Raw genomic sequence first — 22,372 nt, forward strand, 5'->3', positions numbered from 1 at the left:
ATATATATATATATTTATATATATATATATATATATATATATATATATATATATCAAAACAATCTGTTATATTAATTATTGAAAAACTTAGTATTTTTGAATTATTGGAATAACAATATCATCTCTATGTGTAAAAATATGTTTTCCGTATTTAATTATTATTAGTATAGTAGAAGTATATTGAAGTGGTTTTCATCTCTTAAGTATAAATTAATCCAATTTATCTTTTATCATGTTTCTAAAAAAATATATAAATTCCTGACAATACATTTAAAATTAACTCATTTTATTTGCAAATTGTGACAAATTATTTTTTATCTTGTGACTGAAAGTCAACAAACTTATTTGAATTTTATTATTATTATTTCCAAGTATATTGATTCTAATATAAAAAGAAACACCTGAATCTTGAACATAAATTTTATTGAGGTAAATTTACTTTGTAACATTGTGATTTATTTAATTATATTTTATTTTGTTTTTAATATTTCCTCCATATCTCCATCATTATTTTATTAAGATTAAATCTTATTTCATTACATTTTATTTCATCATTATTATCATTATTTATTTTTCTCTCATGCATTAGATCAAAGTAAAAGTTTGTTTTTGAATCAGAATTGTTTAAAACTCTTTTATCTGACGTAAAACCTCAGATAAAGCAACATTCTTTCACGGCGACATTTCAAAATAAAACACGCCCTTTTTTTTATCTTTTTTTTTGTGACGAGCAGCTGGAGGACAACAACAACTCTGCGTCATGTGATCGAGGTCGGCAGGTTCGTCCACCTGCTGCCTGAGGGAAAAAGGAAGCCCCCTTTTCTTTCTGCTAAACAGGTGTGCTGCAGCCTTCAAAACAAGAGCGTCACATGACCGCGGCTCTAGGATTTCACTCCGATGTTTACTTCAGGGGGTTGTGGGGGGGAGGAACGTGATTGGCCGCTCATTGTTTTGGAGGGAAAGCGTCCAATTATCCTCGTCCGAGTATCGAGTGAGCAGTGAGCGAGGAAGAAAGTACATCCAGATTGAGATCCGAGCACTCGAGGTGAAGGAGCCGCCGGGCCTGATACGTCCAGTAACACGAGGAGAAGGAATGTGAGGCCGATCTTCAGACCTGAGCCACGATGTCATCACTCCGGGTCACGCAACATAGTAGCGTTAGCATGACAAGCTACAGGAAGTAAAGGCTCGTTTGTGCCGTCAGAATATCGGATAGAAGTCGACGCTCCAAAGGGTTTTTAAATAACTATTTATTAAAAGATTATATATATTTTTTAATGATAAATTAATTTAATAAATTTAATATACTTCTTTCACTTTGTCTGGGACTATATCACTGTGTAGTTTAATCAGCAAAATTAAATGAACAGAATTTATACTAATTTATTAGTTTCATTAAAAATTGTTAACTTACAAAGGTTGGCTTTTTTTCACTGAATAATTAAATATTACATTTAGAAATGTTTTTGAAAACGTATACATTGTATTATTAGTATTTATTAACCCTTGCATTATCTTAGGGTCAAGGTGACCCAAGGCCCAAAAACAAATGTGTTTGTGTTCATCATGATCCAAAGACAACACAAGGGATACAACAAACACATTTGTTTCCTTGCCTTCGTGTCATCTTGACCCAGAAACAACACAGGGGATACCACAAACACATTTGTTTCCTGGCCTTCGGGTCAACTTGACCCAGAAACACCACAGGGGATACCACAAACACATTTTTTCCCTCGGTCTACGGGTCACCTTGACCCAGAAACAACACAGGGGATACCACAAACACATTTTTTTTCCCTGGCCTTCGGGTCACCTTGACCCAAAGACAACACAAGGGATACCTAAAACACATTGATTTAGGGACTTAGGGTCACCTTGACCATGAGACAACACAAGGGATACCTAAAACATATTGATTTAAGGACTTAGGGTCACCTTGACCCTGAGACAATACAAGGGATACCACAAACACATTTGTTTCCCGGCCTTTGGGTCACATCAAACAATTAATAATACGTAGTTTGATTCAAAAATCCAAATAGTAAAAGGTTGAATTTTGTCACGGAAGAGTTGAATTTTACAATTTTAAGTTAAATAGTTTGAAAAAAAACTTTTATATTCTACTTTCGAATCTTAAAAAATATTCTTTACGTCGATATTTTAGTACATTTTAAATCAACATAAATAAAGATCAACAGACTTATAAAGCATGATAGACTAGAACTTTCAGCTCATGATGCATCACTCGTATTTGCGTCAGGTGCATCATGGGAGATTATCTAGCCTGACAACAGTTGTCGTTAAATCCAACACCCGATCAAGTCCTACCCAGAGTCCACCTGTGCGTCACATGATCACCAGCGTCTGCTGTTCATCACCCGAACATTCCAAACACATTTGTACGACCAATGAAAACGCTGAGCTCAGCGTCGCCCCCTAGCTGTGTGGAGCCTCCATGAGCTAAGATTAAAAAATGTGATTCCAGCTTCTTCAGACGCGTGTGTTGTGCCAGCGAGCCCGGACGAATCCGCGCGTGCCTACCTTGTCTTCCAGTCGGATCAGTCGCGCCCCGATGGTCGGGAACTCTTTATCTTCACCCTTTCCTGACGGAGGAGAGGAAGAGTTGAAGGTGCAGGTTTCAGATCAAGAAGATCAGATTCGGATCAGACGAGAACATTCGCAACATTTACACAACTTATGACAGTGTCAACACAATATTGAATATACTTTTCATATACATTTGAAACTTTTATTTTTTAAATTCAAAATGTTCTTTTTCTAAAGCATTTATTTTTTTTAAACTGATTAAATGATGTATTAAGTTCAATTGGTTTTTTATGGAGTAATTGAATTAAAAATATCTATAATATTTTCCATATTATTATTATTATTATTTTACACTACATTTACCATTAATACATATTTTTATACTTATTAAATAATCAGCAATAAATTATCTAAATTCTATATAAACTATGAACATTTTTTTTATTGAATTTAAAAGGCTAAACATTTAAATAAATACATTTAAATAATTTATTTTTGAAATATTTGTAATTAAAATATTTAACTTTTCTTTTTTTTTGTAATTCAATTATTACACACACATTCCTCGGCTTCAGCATCAACAACAGTTCAACATACAAATTATTAAATTAAATTATTGGATTAAAAAATTGAACGTTTCAATTTAGAATTTGTTTAATTCAATTATTAAAACAAAAATCAATTATAAAAAATAAAAAACGTCTAAAATGTAAAGTTTAACTAATTCAATATTCTGATGACGCTCATACACTTCACACGACAATCGCTTCTTGAATGATATTTATTTGTACTTTTTTAAACACTTTTATAAGGACACTTCCTATTGGTCGACCCTCTATAGTCCCGCCCCCTTTAGTGTTACCTGCTGCAGGTAAACATGAGCCGGAGAAAGAATCGTCAACAAACTGTTGTTTGAACCTAAATCCGTGTTGTTGATGCTGAAGCCGAGGATTGTGGTCGCAGACAAGTGTGCGACAGCGGAGACACAACAGAGACACAAACAAAGCGAGCGCACAAACACAAACATACAAGACGCTTGTGTTTAGTCTGGAGCTGGTGTTTGTGCGACTTCTAAAGTCAGACGTGAGCGACGTGACGGCTGTCCGTCAGGTACGTGTGTGTGTGTAGGTGTGTGTGTGTGTAGGTGTGTGTGTGTGTGTCGGTGTGTGTGTGTGTGTGTAGGTGAGCATGTGTGTGCGCCTGTGTGGCAAGATGTCTGTGCATCTCTGTTTATGTGCGCTTGTGTTTATATGTGTTGGTGCTGGTGTGTCTGTTTGACTGTATCCATGTGTGTGTATTTCTTTGTTTGTATTTGTGTGTGTCTGTGTATACGGTTTGTTTATATGTCTGTGCACGCTTGTATCTGTGTGTGTATGTTCTTTTATGTCTCTGTGTGTGTTTTTCTCTTTCTGTTGATGTATGCATTTACTTGTCTGTGTGAGTCTCTGTTTTTTTTTGTGTGTATGTGTGTTTGCATGTTTTTTTGAGTGCTTGTGTGTGTCTGTTTGTGTTTGCATTTTATTGTCGTTGTGAGTCTGTGTTTGTGTGTGTGAGCGTGTGTGTTTGTGTGTGTGAGCACCTGTTTGAATTTTATTATCGTTGTGAGTCTGTGTGTGTGTGTGTGTGTGTGTGTGTGTGTGTGTGTGTGTGTGTGTGTGTGTGTGTGTGTGTGTGTGTGTGTGTGTGTTTTCACCTGGAAGGAACATTCCCGGCTTTCCCAGCGTGCCGTCGAGCCTGGTGACAGCAAGAGGGCGTGAGTTGGAGTCCCAGCAAACACAACATTATCAAGTCAGCAACAGTTTGGAACATGTTAAAGTTGAAGAAACAAAGAAACACAATCGAAAATATATGTGAGAAAATCCAAACAAATAAGGATCGTTCAGGAAATTATTTTTTTAAATAAAGGTTATTACAAGAGGAAGAATAATTACAGTAAATGAACACTATATAGAAATATTATTGAAAAGGATATAAAATAAAATATATATTATAAATATAAATTTTGAAAGTATTTTGTTTGCATTTATTGCATATTATTTGTTAATGGTGTGTATTTCTACTGTTAAAGTGAGTAAACTTTCAAATATAAAATGAAATAAAACACAATAAAAACTTTTTAAATGATTAAATAAACATGAGACAAAAATAGAATTTCATAGTTGGTTTCCAACCCACAACCCTCTTGAACATAAAAAACACTTGTGTGTGCCTGTGAGTTTGTTGTGTGTGTTGTTGTGTGCGTGTGTTATGTGCGTATGTGTTTTTATTAATTTTTATTTATAAGAAATATTCAATGGTGTGTATTCTACTGTTAACGTGAGTAAACATTGAAATATAAAACGAAATAAAAGACATAAAACACTGTGATAAATACATTAAGTGGTGTTGTGTTATTAATAATCATTTTTAAATTATAAAATAAAAGTGATAATAAAATACAATTAAGTGATAAAAAAAAATTAACAAATAAAAATGTGTTAAATGAATTATTTAATAAAAATTGGATTCAAAAATATTTTTTGTAACAAAAACCCAAAACTTTTTGGGTTAAAATATATTGTAATTATTTTTTATTAACCATTACTTTCAACTTGATATGAATGATGTTTTTTGCAACACGGATAAAGGTTTTAATTTCAAAATAAAAGCATGTGAGCAGAAGAAGACGTGGCACCTTCTCTGCAGCTCCTTGATGCGAACCATCATGTTGAGGTGACCCTGGGAATACTGCTCGATCACATCCCGCACATCATAGGGCTTCCGTGCTTGCTTTAGATCCACACACACGCACACACACACACACACACACACACAGACACATACACACACACACATGCAAACAGACGAAAGGCAGAGACACAAAAGCCATTGTCAACTATTGCCGTTGTTGCCAAGTTCCCCAAAACATCCCCAACCCCCATGAGTGCAAAGGGTTCATTGTTAACTCAGTGTGTGTGTGTGTGTGTGTGTGTGTGTGTGTGTGTGTGTGTGTGTGTGTGTGTGTGTGTGTGTACAAGTGCATGGTCATGTAGAAAGCAATCGTGTTAAGGTCCTTTCTTTCACAGCTTTTGTTCCTGTGACGTTGATTCACGCGGCGTCCGAAAGAACCCGCTGAACTCCGCCGGGTCCGAGTGGCCTCCGTCAGCCCCCCCCCAAAACCAGGGCGACCCCCTCACACACTCGTGCTCATCCTTCGTTTAGTTCTCATCTGTGACTCCCCGTTCATGTTCAGAAAGAGCAACTCTGAGGCCATGATTCTCAAACTAAACCCTTGTGTTATCTCAGGGTGAAGGTGACCCGTATGCCCGAAAACCCTATCAGAGTCCTGAGAAGAATCCTGAAGGGTCTGTGAGAAGATGACGGAGGTCCACATGTGTGTTCTCAGTCATCAATGAGTGTGTGTTTGTGTTTTGAAGGATGTCTGTCTGGATGAGGATCAGGGTTTTTATGTTCGGGAACATGACGGTTCAAACTCTCAGAAATGACAAGGACTAGCAGGAGTGAACTCCGTAACACAAATGAATCCTTTTTTCTCAAATTCAAATGTTGATAACATTGCTAATTTAGCTTGTTGATCAATTTGCTATCTTAGCTGCTTATTGATAACATTGCTGGTTGTTGATAAAATGGCTTACTTGGCTTTTTGATAAAATTGCTAGCGTAGCTTAGTGATAAGACTGCTAGCTTAGCTTTCTACTGACAGTGCTGATTTGTTTTTTTCAATAACATTGCTAGTTTAGCTTGTTGATAACATTGCTTTCTTAGCTTATTGATAACATTGCTGGTTGTTGATAAAATGGCTTACTTAGATTTTTTTAATAAAATTGCTAGCGTGGCTTAGTGATAAAACTGCCATCTTAGCTGGTTAAACAATTAGTAGCTGAGCTTATTGATAACATTTATTTGTTAGCGTATTCATAAAATTGCTTGCTTAGTCTGTTGAAAATATTGTTAGTTTAGCTTGTTAATAATATTTTTAGTTTAGATTGTTAATAACATTGTAAGTATAGCTTGTTATTAATATTGATAGTTTAGCTTTTTAATAATATTTTTAGTTTAGCTTGCTTCTAATATTGTTAATTTAGCTTGTTAATAATATTGATTGTTTAGCTTGTTAATAATATTGTTAGTTTAGCTTGATAAGACTATTGTTAGTTTAGCTTGTTAATAATATTGTTAGTTTAGCTTGTTGACAACATTGTTAGTTTAGCTATAAAATAACATTGCTAGCTTATCTTGTTATCAACATTGCTAGCTTAGCTTGTATTATATAAATCTCTTTTTATTTCATTCGTATCATTTCATTTCTATATTCTGTGACGCCACCACAACAAATGTGTTGTGTTTACAACAATCATGGTCACACAGCGATCCATCTTAGGTTCCAATGCTTTCATCAAGAGTTTCCTGAACTCACCTGAAACTTCTTCCGGGCCACGAAGTACTGCATCCTCCGCAGGACCTTCACGGCCGACCTGTGAGCGTGAGACAACCTGAGGAAAAAGATTCAGTTAGTGGATTGTCCTCTACAGACAGGGACACCCTGGACAGCACTCCAGTCCATCATAAGGACAGACTTCTTAAACTTCATCATTTCATAGTTGGATTCAAACCCACAACCCTCTTACACGTAAAGGACGATAAGAGAAAAATACTTTTCGCACTTAGTTGTTGTTGTCTGCATGTGAGTTGTGTGTGTTATTGTGTGCTTTTTTTTGCATGGGTTGTTGTGTATCTGTGTTGTTGTGTGCCTGTGTGTTGTTGTGTCCATGTGAGTTGCATGTGTCGTTGTGTGCGTGTGAGTTGCAAGTGTTGTTGTGTAAGTGTTTTGTGTTGTGTGTTTGAGTTGCATGTGATTTTGTGTGCATTGCGTGTGTTGTTGTGTGCGTGAGAGTTGCATGTGTTGTTGTGTGCGTGTGAGTTGTGTGCATGAGTTGTGTTGTGTGTGTGTGTGAATTGTGTTGTCGTGCGTGTGTGAGTTGTGTTGTTGTGTGCGTGTGAGTTGTGTTGTGTGCGTGAGTTGTGTTGTGGTGCGTGTGTGAGTTGTGTTTCTGTGTGCGTGTGTTGTGTGCGTGTGAGTTGCGTTGTTGTGTGTGTGTGTTGTGTGAGTAGTGTTGTTGTGTGTGTCAGAGCGTCACACCCTCTGTGGCGTCAACAAGAAGCAAGAGGTCTTAATTAGACGACAACAAAAGACGAGTCGCTGACAGAGACACTTCAAACACAAACTTCAAAGTCTTGTTGTGCACGACACGCCTGGGAAAAAACACGTAGAAAGGAACATATGAAAACAAACAAGTACAACAGAACATATGAAAACAAACACAGAAAACAGAACATATGAAAATAAACACGTACAACAGAACATATGAAAACAAACACAGAAAACAGAACATATGAAAACAAACATGTACAACAGAACATATGAAAACAAACACAGAAAACAGAACATATGAAAACAAACATGTACAACAGAACATATGAAAACAAACACAGAAAACAGAACATATGAAAACAAACATGTACAACAGAACATATGAAAACAAACACAGAAAACAGAACATATGAAAACAAACAAGTACAACAGAACATATGAAAACAAACACAGAAAACAGAACATATGAAAACAAACATGTACAACAGAACATATGAAAAAAAACAAGTACAACAGAACATATGAAAACAAACACGGACAACAAAACATATGAAAACAAACACGTACAACAAAACATATGAAAACAAACACACAGAACAGAACATATGAAAACAAACACGGACAACAGAACATATGAAAACAAACACGGACAACAGAACATATGAAAACCAAAACATACAACAGAACATATGCAAACGAACACATAGAACATAACATATGAAAACAAACACATAGAACAGAACATATGAAAACCAACACATAGAACATAACATATGAAAACAAACACGGACAACAGAACATATGAAAACAAACACGGACAACAGAACATATGAAAACAAACACGGACAACAGAACATATGAAAACAAACACGGACAATAGAACATATGAAAACAAACACGTACAACAGAACATATGAAAACAAACAAGTACAACAGGACATATGAAAAAGGTTGTGTGTGTTGTTGTGTGCATATCAGTTTTTTGTTGTTGTTGTGTGTGCGTCAGTCACATTTGTTGTAGTGTGTGTGTAAGTGGAGTGTGTTGTGTGTGAGTTTGTTGTGTGTTTGAGTTTGTTGTGTGTGTGAGTCTGTTGTGTGCATGTTTGTGTCAGTTGCGTGTGTTGTTGTGTGCATATCAGTTGTGTGTGACACTGTTTCCTGAACAGCATCATTGCGCAGCGACACATGCGTGAGTGGAAACACATGTTCGATCATCGCACGACGGCTTCTCGCCTCATGTTTTTCTGGATTTGACACAAATGTTGCACATGTTCGGGAAGTTCAGATAAAAGACCCGCGAGCTGGTTCTGATCCAACAACCTCTTTCATTTGACACAAAAAAACAAAGTCATCCCAAATTTTCCATCTTGACGCTGCCTCTGAACTTTAAACTGCACTTTCTGGGTTTGAGTCGTAAACGTGATCCGACAACGATGATCGTAAGATCCTGGTTCGAGTCTAGTTCCAGGTCGAGGAGGCAGCGGTCAAAGTTAAGAGGCCCAGACTTCTTTTCCATCGTCAATAATATATAAACGTTACACTATTTACTAATATTTCAACAAAGCTGCCAGCAAATAGAAGCATGCTAAGCTAAAGTGGCTAATTAGCACTGAGCTAATGAGGCTAGTGATTGGTTGATATTAAATATTGTGTTGCTAAACTAGATGTTAAGTTCATTAAGTTACTCTTTAACTAATACTGAGCTAATATGGCGAACGTTAAGCCTTGCTAGGTAGTTTAAGCTAAATATAGCTAAAATCAAACGTGAAAACTAAAATATTTATTAGGATTTTTCTTTGAAAGGTTTTTAAAACCAAAGCTAATATTGTTAAATTTATGTGTTACAAACAAGTTGACAATTGTATTGCTTCGATGCTAAGCTAAGGAGGTAAGATGTTTATGGATGATGATGAGGAACCATGTTGTTCATGTTTTGCTAAAATGGCTAATGCAAAGCTAACTTGTTTATAGCTAACTTTATTTACACTTCTTCAGAAAACATGTTTTTTTTATATATATATTTTTAATTTCTATTCTAAACAAATTCCTAAAGAGACAATAAAGCTAAAGCGAAAAAATGCTCTGTGAGTTGCGTGTGTTGTTGTGTGTGAGTTTGTTGTGTGCGTGTGTTGTTGTGTGCATATTAGTTGCATGTGTTGTTGTGTGTGAGTTTGTTGTGTGCGTTCTTGTGTGAATATCAATTCTGTCTCTTGTTGTGTGTGTGCGAATTTGTTGTGTGCACGTGTGTGTGTGTGTCAGTTGAGTGTGTTGTTGTGTGTGTGTGTGTTTGTTGCGGGCCTTTGTTGTGTTAATAAAATAATTTGATTCCATCTTGAAAAGAAAAACCATAATAAAAATAAAATAATTATATAAGAGAATTAAAAACAAACTTGAAATTAAAAAAAGATGAACTATGTATAAAAAGTTTTGATGATAAAATATTGTTAAAAAAATTAAAAATGAAATGAAAAATGACTTAATAATTCTACCATTTTATAATAAAAACCAAATAATGGCTATAAATATCAATTAAAATTGTTATTATTTTAAACATGCAAATAAAACAATAAATTCAATTTAAAAGTGACAAAATAATGAGATAAATACTAAAACCTAGTATTAGTATTTGGTGTACATAGAATCATCAAAATCATTAACAGAGATGAAAAAAAAGGGTTAAATTCAAACAGCAGAAGCGTAAGAAAAGTCATTAAATGAAGGTCTGGGCAGAAGCAGTAAAACAAAGGAAGGGCTGAAGATCTGATGGAGGGTCTGAGTTAGTGTTCCAGGCCGGAGGTGTCGCCTCAGGACGAGGCCTCTTCAAAGAACTCGTCTAATTAGAGAGTCTGACCGTTTAGGAAGCTAGAGACCCCTCGACCCCTCGACCCCTCCTGCTCGTCTGGAGGTCGGAAGTTTTACACGTCCACCGGTATGACGAAGTCACAATTATATCTTAGGATCTTGGTTGAATTAATAGTTAACTTTAATTAAGATTTAAGAGCTACTGGAGTCAACTGTATCCTCTTGTCCACAGTCAACACCAGGATCAAGTAATTGTTACCTTCTGCAGAGGACGTCTTGTCACCAGGTCACCAGGTCATCCCCCCCCCCCCCCCCCCCCCCGATGGTAAGGTGTTCTAAATTTGTTAACGGTCCTTTAATGTAGTCTCGTTAGCTTGACGCTTACAGAAGTCGGAACAATTCGTCAGATCGTAGTTTCTCGCTTTAGTTCATTATTTAACCGTTTTCTTGACTATTTTATTCACTCAATCAAATGTGTGTGACATGATTTCATGAGTCAGATTCATTTCCTGCTTAACGACTTGAGTCACTAAACCAAACGTGTGTGACGCAATTTCACAAGTCATATTAATTTCCTGTCAAACAACTTGAATCACTTGATCAAACGGAAGACGGATCAATTCATCAGATCGTAACTCCTCGCTTTAGTAACTTTTTGGGATTCGAACCAGAAATCCTGAATTATTTTTTTTAATTCTAATAACTTTTAATATATTTTTCTTTTGAAAACATTTGACGGGAAAAATCCAGAAAAAAATAAAATTATATTAACTATTAAATGACTGAAGCATCAAGTACAAAAACGCGTTGCGTGATGGAATGAAGTCCTTTCCAGGGTGTCCCCTGCCTCTCTACTACATCCAGCCCTTCGTCGGCCCATTAATGAACGAACAAACTACAACAGTTCTCCCTACAGAGCAACAGTTCAGCCGTGCACTCGCACACATCAACCACACCAACGTTATTGAGACGTAGGGCGAGCGGCGTCAGGGCGAGGACGGGGTCACTCTGGCGGGGGGGGGGCCCAGCAGGATCTATAATTCAGGGCCTAATAGGATTTGTTGCTGTTTAGCAGGATTAGTCGTGTTGAGAAAGAATCTTTTTATTAGGGCTGGTCGGGGGTCCCTCGCTCGAGAGGTGGGGGGGGGGGAGTCCAAGGGCCTTTTAAAGTCATGTGCAAGGATCGCCCCCCCACAAGTCAAAGACCGACCCCCTTCTTATACTGTAGTCGAGGTGGTCTCACCTGCACTCGTGGTACCCGGGCGGGCGACCCAGCGGGAGGACGGAGAGAAGAAAAGGAGAGCAGGGAGAGGAAGGAGGGCAGGACGGAGACTGACCCGGTGGCCTGATTAGTCCAGGGTTTCCCCGTCATGAGGATCCGACTGTGGTTCCTTTATCCCTTCGGTGTCTGAGCGGCTGATGTTTAATCAGCTCTTTGTTCGCACACGTTCAGCTCTTTTATGAGTCATGTGCAGGAGTTATGATTAGTTACAAACGGTGACTTTCACATGTCAATGAATCACTTACACGTGTGCAAGCTAGCATTTCCTGTCAGACAACTTGAGTCACTCGATGAAACATGTGCGACGCATTTTCATGAGTCAGTTTCATTTTCTGCCAAACAACTCGAGTCAGTCGATCAAATGTGTGTGACATCATTTCACGAGTCAGATTCACTTCCTCTCAAATACCTTGATTCACTCCATCAAATGAGTCTGACGAAATTTCACGAGTCAGATTCATTTCCTGCAAACAACTTGAGTCATCCAAATCAAACGCGTGTAATGCATTTTCACGAGTCAGTTTCATTTCCTGCTCAACAATTTGATTCACTCAATCAAACGTGTGTGACGCAATTTCACGAGTCAGATTAATTTCCTGCCTAATAACTTGAGTCATTGATTGCAATGAGTTCGAATCACTTCCTGATTAGTTCACTGGTATTTGATTTTCTCTACAGAGCCACTTCCTGTCTAACGACTGGAGTCGCAAGGATTCATGAATACGTGTGTGACTCAGCACTCGGATGATAGAGTCACAGATCTATTCAATAAGAGTCGGCTCCTGATTCGCACTCTTGTATTTAATGTTGAAAACTTTGCGAGTCAGATTAACTTCCTGTTCAGCAACACGAGTCACGGACGCGAGTCAAGTGCGTGAATCAGTGAAAGACGTTGTCGACTCAGCAAATCTCACGGTGAACAAAGAGAGGCGTGATTTTCTTCACTTCCTGCTGGGAACGACGTCTGATTCCCGGGTCACATGATGACGGGCTGAAGTGGGAAACGCCATCCAGGTCGAGGAGGGAACAGTGGGAGCTGTCGGGGGCGTGACGGCGAGTGATGGATGGTGAGAAGGTTCAACGCCAGAGTGTGAAGTGTCGCGTCTGTGAGTGTTTACGTGCAATTGGATCTTGATCAAATATTTGCATCTCATTTAACTATTGACCAGTTTTAATCCCAGCATTTCTACTTTTCTAATAATCTACATTTTTAATCTTCCTTCCATCACATAATTTGCATTTATTTAAAATCTTTCTTTTACTTTTTATAACCTATCCTGCACCAAATACCATGTTTTTTTTCATTTTTAAATTAAATTAAACTTTTTGTCACCCACATTTGACATTTAATCTCGCCTTTTCACTTACTATCTTTTTACCTTTTTCAATCATAATCTATGCGCGAGTTACAGATTTATATTTCGCCTCATAATCTGATGATTTTGACTCATTTTATTCTCAAAATGTGCAAAATTTACCACAAAGTCTCTGCTTTCGCCATGTAATCTAGTTTGTTTACTAGCCTATTTCCAATGTCTATATAATAATCTAAACTTTTAAAACTATTTACCATATAATCCACTGTTTTTCCTCTATCTAAACTGTTTACAACCTAGTTTCCATTTTTTATATTTTAATCTAGTCTGTTTATGACCAAATATGAAATGTTTTCTCATAATATACAAAATCAGAATCTACCCATTCAGAGTCACAAGTTATATATTATCATCTGATGTTTTTGACTCATCATAATATGCAAAGTTTGTCACATAATCTCTGCTTTAAACATGTAATCTAGTCTCTTCAACCACCAATTTATAAAATACATCTCATAATATTTATTGTTTATAACATAATCCCTTCGCTTTACCAAATAATCCAGTGTTTATACTAGCAAATTTTCAATTTAAACCTCATAATCTTCACTGTTTATAAACTCATTTTAATTTTTTTAATCTCATAATCCAGCCTGTTTACAACCTAATGTAAAATTTGCATTTATAATCTCCACCTTGATTATCTCATTTAATCTTTACATAATCTTTAAACTTTCTATAGTAATATGACCAATTAATGATGTGATGACTCCTCATTTATCATAATCTGAACACTTTATCATACAATCTCTAATTAATTCAATGGCTAGTTCTCAATGTCCATCACATAATATGGATCATTTTTGACATAATCTCTATTTTTCACCATGTAAAACAGTGTTTTCACCAACACATTTTGAAATTCCTCTTAATAATCTACACTGTTTATAGACAAATGTTATTCTTTTTATCTCATAATCCAGCCTCTTCACTTCTTTATTTTACTTTTGAAATTTAAACCTGTGCATTCAGAGCTACAGGTCTTCTTGACTCATTTTTTCTCATAATCTTCAAACTATATCACATAATCTCTGCTTTAAACATGTATTCTAGTTAGTTTATAAATACATTTTCAACGTCCATCTCATTATCTACACTGTTTATGACAGAATCCCTTCATTTTACCATCTAATCCAGTGCTTTTACATCATAATATGATGTTTTAATTCTACTGTTCACGTTATAATCTGTTGAAATTAGAATCTCATTATCTGACAGCACAGTTGAGTCATGTGACAAAAGTGCTGAAGCTTAATCCAGTGCGAGGGTCGACGGCTCGTGAAGATAATCGCCTCTTTTTTCTTTTTTTTCGGGGTGAATGAAAGAGGGCGAGAGAGAGAGAGAGAGAGAGAGAGAGCGAGAGAGAGAGAGGGAGAGAGAGGGAAAGAGAGAGAACGTCGTCACGGACAAAAGGAAAGTCAGGAACACCCGGAGGAGGGGAGGGTGACAGTAGAGGGGGAGGCGGGGGAGAGTGTCGGGGTCTCCTCTCAGACACGTGCACAGACTTAATCAAGTCGACGCCACAGCTCGACTTCTCCTGCCGGACCCTCGCCTGACAGCTCTGACAAGGAGAAAGGGAAGACGAGCCCCCCCCCCCGACACAACCTCCCCCCCTGCCCCCCCCTCGTCCTCACCCCCTGTTTTTACCACCTCAAGGTCTCGGACCGAAGCCAGAACACGTGTGCACGAGCGCAGGAATGCTTGAGTGTGTGTGTGTCGAGGATACGTTTCGAAAAATTTAATTTACAAATTCACTCTCGCAGAGGGGACGCGGGGGTCAGGGCAGAGTGACCTTCATGACCTTTGACCCGAGTTCTTCGCATGACAACACAAACCCAATGATTTTAATTTGAGGTCTATGTGTTTAATATCCTTCTGTCCTGCAGTGACAGTTGAATTAAAGTGATACTGTTATTCATCTTCTCTCTACTTTTTTAGTTGTTCTTTTTTTCTCTTTGTTTCTTTGCTCAAGTTCATCTCAATGACAAGTAGCTTTTTTTGTTTGTGTTAACTTTGATCAAAACAAACTGATTTTTTTTTTGTTTAATATCTTTCGATGTTAACATATTTTGCTGTGTCCAAATAGTTTGGGTTTTGGGAATATTTTGGGTTTTTTTCTGTAAGTATTGTTAAGATTTTTTTTTTATAATTACGGTTTTATTGTTTAACAAATACTTTTTTCTTTAAATTAAAAACAAAAAAATTTCACTTTTTTTCTCTCATTCTTATTGACCCACTTTCATCAGATGCGTTATTTGACTCCTGCCCTTGACAAAAAACATCTCTTGTTAGTGTTGATCGTCAATTTTTCTGTATGTTATTTTTCTTAATCCATTTTGTTACGTTGATTTATACTTCAGTCTTTTAGTGATACATTTTTTTTCAACTCAAATTTTCCTAAAACATTGTTTTTTTTCTCTAGTTTTTGGTGGATGTCACATAACATTGCATACATTCTATATTATTTTCTCTCTTTTGTAAATGTAAATCTCAATTTTTGTGATCTTTGCTTGTTGTATTTTTGTCAATAAATCAATCTAATCACTCCGTAAAGTTAGTTTGGAACTAACTTTATTGCTGGAACTCTATTCAGTTTTCTTGAATTTTCAGACGAGCTCATGAGCCGTTGAATCAAAAATAAATAAATAATCCAAACGGGCCAAGAAGAAGTCGGTTCTGTTGATTTTCCAAACTCTTTCTCCGTGACTGTGGGCTAAGTGGGTCCGTGACCGAGGCGCCGTCCTGCAATGTCACTTAATAGTCGGCTTAACTCAACACACACGCCTGCGACGACACACACTCGAACATACACTCGTAGACACACTCGTACACACACTCAAACACACACTAGTACACACAATCTTACACACACTAGTACACACACACACACTAGTACACACACTAGTACACACACTTGTACACACACTTGTACACACACTCTTACACACACTCTTACACACACTCTTACACACACACTAGTACACACACTCGTACACACACTAGTACACACACTCGTACACACACACATTAGTACACATACACACTAGCACACACACTCTTACACACGCACTAGTACACACACTAGTACACACACTCGTACACACACTAGTACACATACACACTAGCACACACTCTTACACACGCACTAGTACACACAGTCTTACACACACACTCGTACACACACACATACATACACTCATACATGCACTCTTACACACACACACACTCTTACACACACACTCGTACACACACAGTAGTAAACACACTCATACACACACACATGCATACGTATACTCGTACACACACTTGTACACACAGTCTTACACACACACATACATACACTCATGCACACACTCTTACACACTCGTACACACACACACACTCTTACACACAAACTTGTACATACACACATACATACACTCATAAATACACTCATACAGACAATCGTACACACATTCATACACGCACACACGTACACACGTACACACACACTTACACTGTAAAGAATGTTGAGAGGAAACTGGTCCTGGTCAGAGCTGCAGAGAAACAAACATGGAATTCAAATGTCTTCTTCAGCATCTCCTGACTTCCTGTCTTCCCTTCACAAGCCACGACTTGATGACACAACAGAAGAGACTCGAGCAGCTCAACTCAAAGCATCAACCAGAAAAAGTCAGTTTAGCTTCTTCCCTCTCGACCAGTTCTTACGACCTTGTGGTCATCATTGATTTGCCTTATCTTTTAATTTTGGTTTTGCTGCTACGTTTCGCCATTTTACTAACGTAAGACCTTCCAGCTGTTTGGCCTATTTTTTTTAAAGTTAACTGTTTTTCTCACTGTTTCACTAACTGTTTTACAAACGGTTTCATTGTTTTCTCTGTTTTATTATACTGTTTCACCAACTGTTTTGCTAACTGGTTCTCTAACTGTTTTGCTAACTGGTTCACTAACTGTTTTGCTAACTGGTTCACTAACCTTTTTGCTAACTGTTTCACTAACTGTTTTGATAACTGGTTCACTAACTGTTTTGCTAACTGTTTTGATAACTGTTTTGATAACTGGTTCACCTAACTGTTTTGCTAACTGGTTCACTAACTGTTTTGCTAACTGGTTCACTAACTGTTTTGCTAACTTGTTCACTAACTGTTTTGCTAACTGGTTCACTAACTGTTTTGCTAACTGGTTCACTAACTGTTTTGCTAACTGTTTTGATAACTGTTTTGATAACTGGTTCACCTAACTGTTTTGCTAACTGGTTCACTAACTGTTTTGCTAACTGGTTCACTAACTGTTTTGCTAACTTGTTCACTAACTGTTTTGCTAACTGGTTCACTAACTGTTTTGCTAACTGGTTCACTAACTGTTTCGCTAACAGTTTCACCAACTGTTTTGCTAACTGTTTCACTAACTGTTTGGCTAACTGTTTCACTAACTGTTTTGCTAACTGTTTCACTAACTGTTTCACTAACTGTTTTGCTAACTGTTTCACCAACTGTTTTGCTAACTGGTTCACTAACTGTTTTGCTAACTGTTTCACCAACTGTTTTGCTAACTGGTTCACTAACTGTTTTGCTAACTGGTTCACTAACTGTTTTGCTAACTGTTTTGCTAACTGTTTCACCAACTGTAACTGTTCAACTGAGGGCTGTCATGAGAGCAGCTTCGACACGATTACGCTGCAGGAACTTTTCTTTGCAGCGCAGCTTAGCAAGGTTTCAGCACGTTAGCAGCAGCTTACAGTCGTTCCAGCGACGCGCTCGACCCTTAATCTCCGGCTTCTGATAAAAGTGCTGCTGCTCTGCTGTAATTCAAGCAAAACAACGAGCGGCTTGTGTCAGCCCGAGCTTTTTTTTTTTTCCCTTCAATCACACACAGGTGGTCAGCTGATAAAGACACAAGTGTGTGTGTGTGTGTGTGTGTGTGTGTGTGTGTGTGTGTGTGTGTGTGTGTGTGTGTGTGTGCGTGCTGGCGTTGTGTCAGAGTACAAAGCACGATAGGTGTGCACGAACACAAGAGGCCTTCAGAGGATCTGACCCGAGAGTGACGGTTAATTAAGTGAAGGAGATGACAATGAACAAGAGTCTCTGACAGGCCAAGACGTCACTCAGTCCTGCTGTAATGAACACCCACCGACAGGTGAGCCCCCCCACCCCCGACACACACACCTGTACACACACCTTGGTCAGGAACAAGTCATGATGACATTAAATTTGAGTCGTTTCTTAGCAGGAAATCTTTGATTTTGTTTCTCTTGTTCAGTATATTTTTGTAAACATTTTTAGTGTCATTATTTTGGAATTAAGTTGTTTTTTTCTTTTCTTTCTTCTTTTCTTTTTTTAAATATATATTTTTTACTTTTATATAAAACTTTGAAACTCCAAAATCAAGTTGTTTTATTTTTTTATTCCTATGGAATTCTTTTTTCCCCATCATTTCAATTTTTTTATACATTTATTTATCTTTGATTTTTGATTGAACTATGATACCTTAAAATCAATTTGATACATGTTTCGTAAACTAATGTGCCACCTGTTTTACTAACCATGATGGGTACCATATTTATCAAAGTTTTGCGAATTATTTCGCTAACTGTTTTACTAACTGTTTCGCAAACTCATTCACTATTGTTTTGCGACCTGTTTTGTTAACTAAGGTGCTTCCTGTTTTGCCGACTATTGTGGATACCGTTCCCTGAACATTTTTGCTAACTTTTTTCCTGAATGCTTTGTTTTAATAACTGTTTTGCTTAACATTTTGCAACTGTTTTGCTTCCTGTTGCCTTTATTTTGCTAGCCATTTTGCCAACGTGTTTTAAGCCATTTCGCCAACCATTTCGCTAACCTTTTGCTTACCCTTTTGTTCACCGTTTCGATAACTTTTTGTTAACTGTTTCACAGTCCAACGTTTAGCTAAGCATTTTGCTAAGCATTTTGCTAACCATTCTGCCAACGTGTTGCTTACCATTTTGCTAATCGTTTTTCCACCCATTTTCCTATTGTTCTGCCAACCGTTTGCTAACCATTTTGCCAACGTGTTGCTAACCATTCTGCCAACGTGTTGCTAACCATTTTGCTTTTCGTTTTTTCCACCCATTTTCCTAATGTTGTGCAAACCGTTTATTTTAACCATTTTGCTAACGGTTTTGCTCACAATGGCAGGCCCTGCATCTTCTCACTGAATTCAAGGAGCTCAGTTTGGATTTCATTCATAAACCCGATCTAAATATATATTTTAGGATATTGTTAGCTACTTGTTAGCTTCACATGCGCGTGTGATTGATCCTGGGCTGCAGTGTCGTGCTTTTGTGCGTCAAATAACAGCTCCTGCTTCTTCTAACCCAGACCTGGGCAAAGTGCGGCCCTTTGACTGCATTAATGCTGCCCTTGTAATGTCAAAGTATGATCATGTATAAATGGTTCTTATGCATTAACAAATTAATTTTGTATTTATTATTCATTTACATTTTCACATAGCACGTCCCTCCTTTGTGTGTGCAATTTTTTGTGTATATATTAATCCCTCAAAGCATTTTTTTTAAGTTCAATGAAGAAATGTTTTGAAAAAAACTTGTATATACAGGAATCAAATTGCAGCTTATTTATCTTAATAAAGGTCACGGCCTAATGACAAATGTCCTTTTATTAGGGATTTTTTCGTCTTTCTTTTTGCTTGACGGCCCCTAAAAATATTCACAAAATTTAATGTGGCCCCTTGAAGAATTTTAGTTTCCCATCCCTGACCTAACCAAAGACAAAGAGACTGCTTTGAAACAACAGACTGGGATGTGCTGCTGAGGTCTCATGGTGAGGACATCGAGGGACAGACACACTGTCTAACAGATTATTTAAATTTCTGTTTGGACGTTGTCGCCCCTACTAAGACTGTCCGCTGTTACCCTAATAATAAACCGTGGGTAACAAAGGAGGTCAAGGATGTCCTTAACAGGAAGAAAGTGGCATTCAGGAGCAGAGACAGGGACGCCATGAGGTCAGCTCAGCAGGAGGTGAAGCGATGCTTGAAGGAGGCAAAGGACACCTACAGGAGGAGGTTGGAGGAGAAGCTGAGCCGAGAAGAAATAAGAGAGGTCTGGGATGGTGTTAAAACCATCACTGGACACAAGACCAAGGCCTCTCTGACTGCAGTGGACACGGTGGATGAGGCAAATGGACTGAACAACTTTTTCAACAGGTTTGAGCAGGTCACCTCACCCTCACTGCTGCCCGCCTCAGGACCTGCCCCACCTTCTTGTGCCCCCCCCAGCTCCACAGAACCACTTCCCAGCTTCACCTCACTCCAGGTACAGGATGTACTTCGGAGGATTCGTCCAGGGAAGGCTGCTGGTCCTGATAAGGTGTCTGCTCGACTGCTAAAGACCTGCGCTGCTGAACTAGCTGAGCCACTCCAGCATGTCTTCAACCTCAGTCTACGGCTGGGGAAAGTACCAACTCTGTGGAAGACTTCCTGTATCGTTCCAGTCCCTAAAAAGATCCGACCGAGTGTGCTGAACGATTACAGACCGGTGGCACTGACTTCGCAGCTGATGAAGACACTGGAGCGGCTGGTCCTCAAACATCTTACGCCACAAGTCCAGCACGCGCAAGACCCCCTGCAGTTTGCCTACCAGCCAGCAGTTGGTGTGGAAGATGCCATCCTTCACCTCCTGCATCGGACCTACTCCCACTTGGATAAAGGAAGCGGTTCAGTGAGAATCCTGTTCCTGGACTTTTCTAGTGCCTTCAACACTATCCAACCCACTCTGCTGCAGGACAAACTGACTAAGATGCATGTGGACCCTGGTCTGGTCTCCTGGATTACGGACTATCTTACTGATCGACCACAGTATGTCAGGCTGAAGGACATCAAGTCTGACACTATGGTGTGCAGTACAGGAGCACCTCAGGGGACAGTACTGGCCCCTCTCCTCTTCACCATCTACACTTCAGACTTCTGCTACAACTCAGAGCTGAGTCTCGTCCAGAAGTATGCTGACGACACTGCCATTGTTGGATGCATCAGGGACAACAGCGAAGACGAGTACAGGAGTCTGATACGTGACTTTGTGGACTGGAGTGAGAGGAACCACTTGCAGCTGAACACCTCAAAAACCAAGGAGCTGGTCTTGGATTTCGGGAGGTCCAGGACAAAGCCACGTCCAGTGTCCATCAGAGGCGACGAGGTGGAGATAGTGGACAACTATAAGTACCTCGGTGTGTGGATGGACAGTAAACTGGACTGGTCCTGCAACACAGACCATGTGTATAAGAAGGTTCAGAGTAGACTGTACTTTCTGAGGAGGCTTCGTTCATTTAACATCTGCAAGAAGCTCCTCTGCATGTTCTACCAGTCTGTGGTGGCCAGTGTCCTGTTCTATGCTGTGGTGTGTTGGGGTGGAAATGTGTCCAAGAGGAGTGTCAACAGGTTGGACAGGTTGATCAGGAGGGCTGGTTCTGTGGTTGGAATGAAGCTGGACTCACTGGTGACAGTTGCTGAGAGGAGATCATTGAACAAACTACTGTCCATCATGGACGATGACAGTCATCCTCTCAGCACTGTCATCAGTGAGCAGAGAAGCAGAATGAGTGCACGAATGCTCCTACCCAGGTGCAAAACAAATAGACTCAGGGACTCATTCATCCCTCGGGCTATTAAATTGTACAATTCTGAGTTCGGGGGCAGGAGTGGAGTGAGAGTATCTGGATGTTCTGTTCCATGTTAGTCTTTGTATCCTTTGTCTTTGTTGTTTTTCTTTCCTTGACCTATGTTCTTTGTCTTTGTCTTTAGACTTAGATTGTGTCATCTTGTTCTTCCTCTTTATGTTCTTCTTATTTTATTTTATTTTTTATGTATTATTTTTTATTGTTTATGAAAAATTGCTGGCTATTGTAAAAAAACAATTTCCCAAAGGAGACCTCCTGAGGGATCAATAAAGTTTTACCTTACCCTTACCTTACCTTAACCGGATTCGAAGAGCTCAGTTTGGCTCTCATTACAGGGTTAGTTACATCACCTTCGTGAGATTACATCGTACTTGGATTTGCGATGATTAGGATCTATGACATCATCACAGCTCGAGCCAAACAAACCTGAAATATCGTCAAGTATAGTGTGTTCAGCCGTCGGGCGCCGCCCGGTCATGTATGTCGTGGCTCAGGTTCACATGTAACCAGAAAGCGGCGTCCTGCCAAAATAAAGTCTTTAAAAAAAATACCA

At 38.5% G+C, this 22,372-nt stretch overlaps 1 protein-coding gene across 1 annotated transcript in view; it reads right to left on the reverse strand.

The window, feature by feature from the left end:
* Positions 1-22,372, reverse strand: part of kcnq1.2 (potassium voltage-gated channel, KQT-like subfamily, member 1.2) — a 164,717-nt gene that overhangs the window by 55,677 nt on the left and 86,668 nt on the right. Inside the window, exons 16-19 of the mRNA XM_087797151.1 lie at positions 6,968-7,043; positions 5,225-5,319; positions 4,244-4,284; positions 2,545-2,606 (exon numbers count right to left, since the gene is read on the reverse strand). Coding sequence (XP_087653277.1) covers positions 2,545-2,606; positions 4,244-4,284; positions 5,225-5,319; positions 6,968-7,043 — 274 coding nt within the window. The remainder of the gene's footprint in view (positions 1-2,544; positions 2,607-4,243; positions 4,285-5,224; positions 5,320-6,967; positions 7,044-22,372) is intronic.

The sequence above is a fragment of the Callionymus lyra genome, chromosome 8, assembly GCF_982586985.1.
Source record: "Callionymus lyra chromosome 8, fCalLyr1.hap1.1, whole genome shotgun sequence".
NCBI classification, from domain to species: domain Eukaryota; kingdom Metazoa; phylum Chordata; class Actinopteri; order Syngnathiformes; family Callionymidae; genus Callionymus; species Callionymus lyra.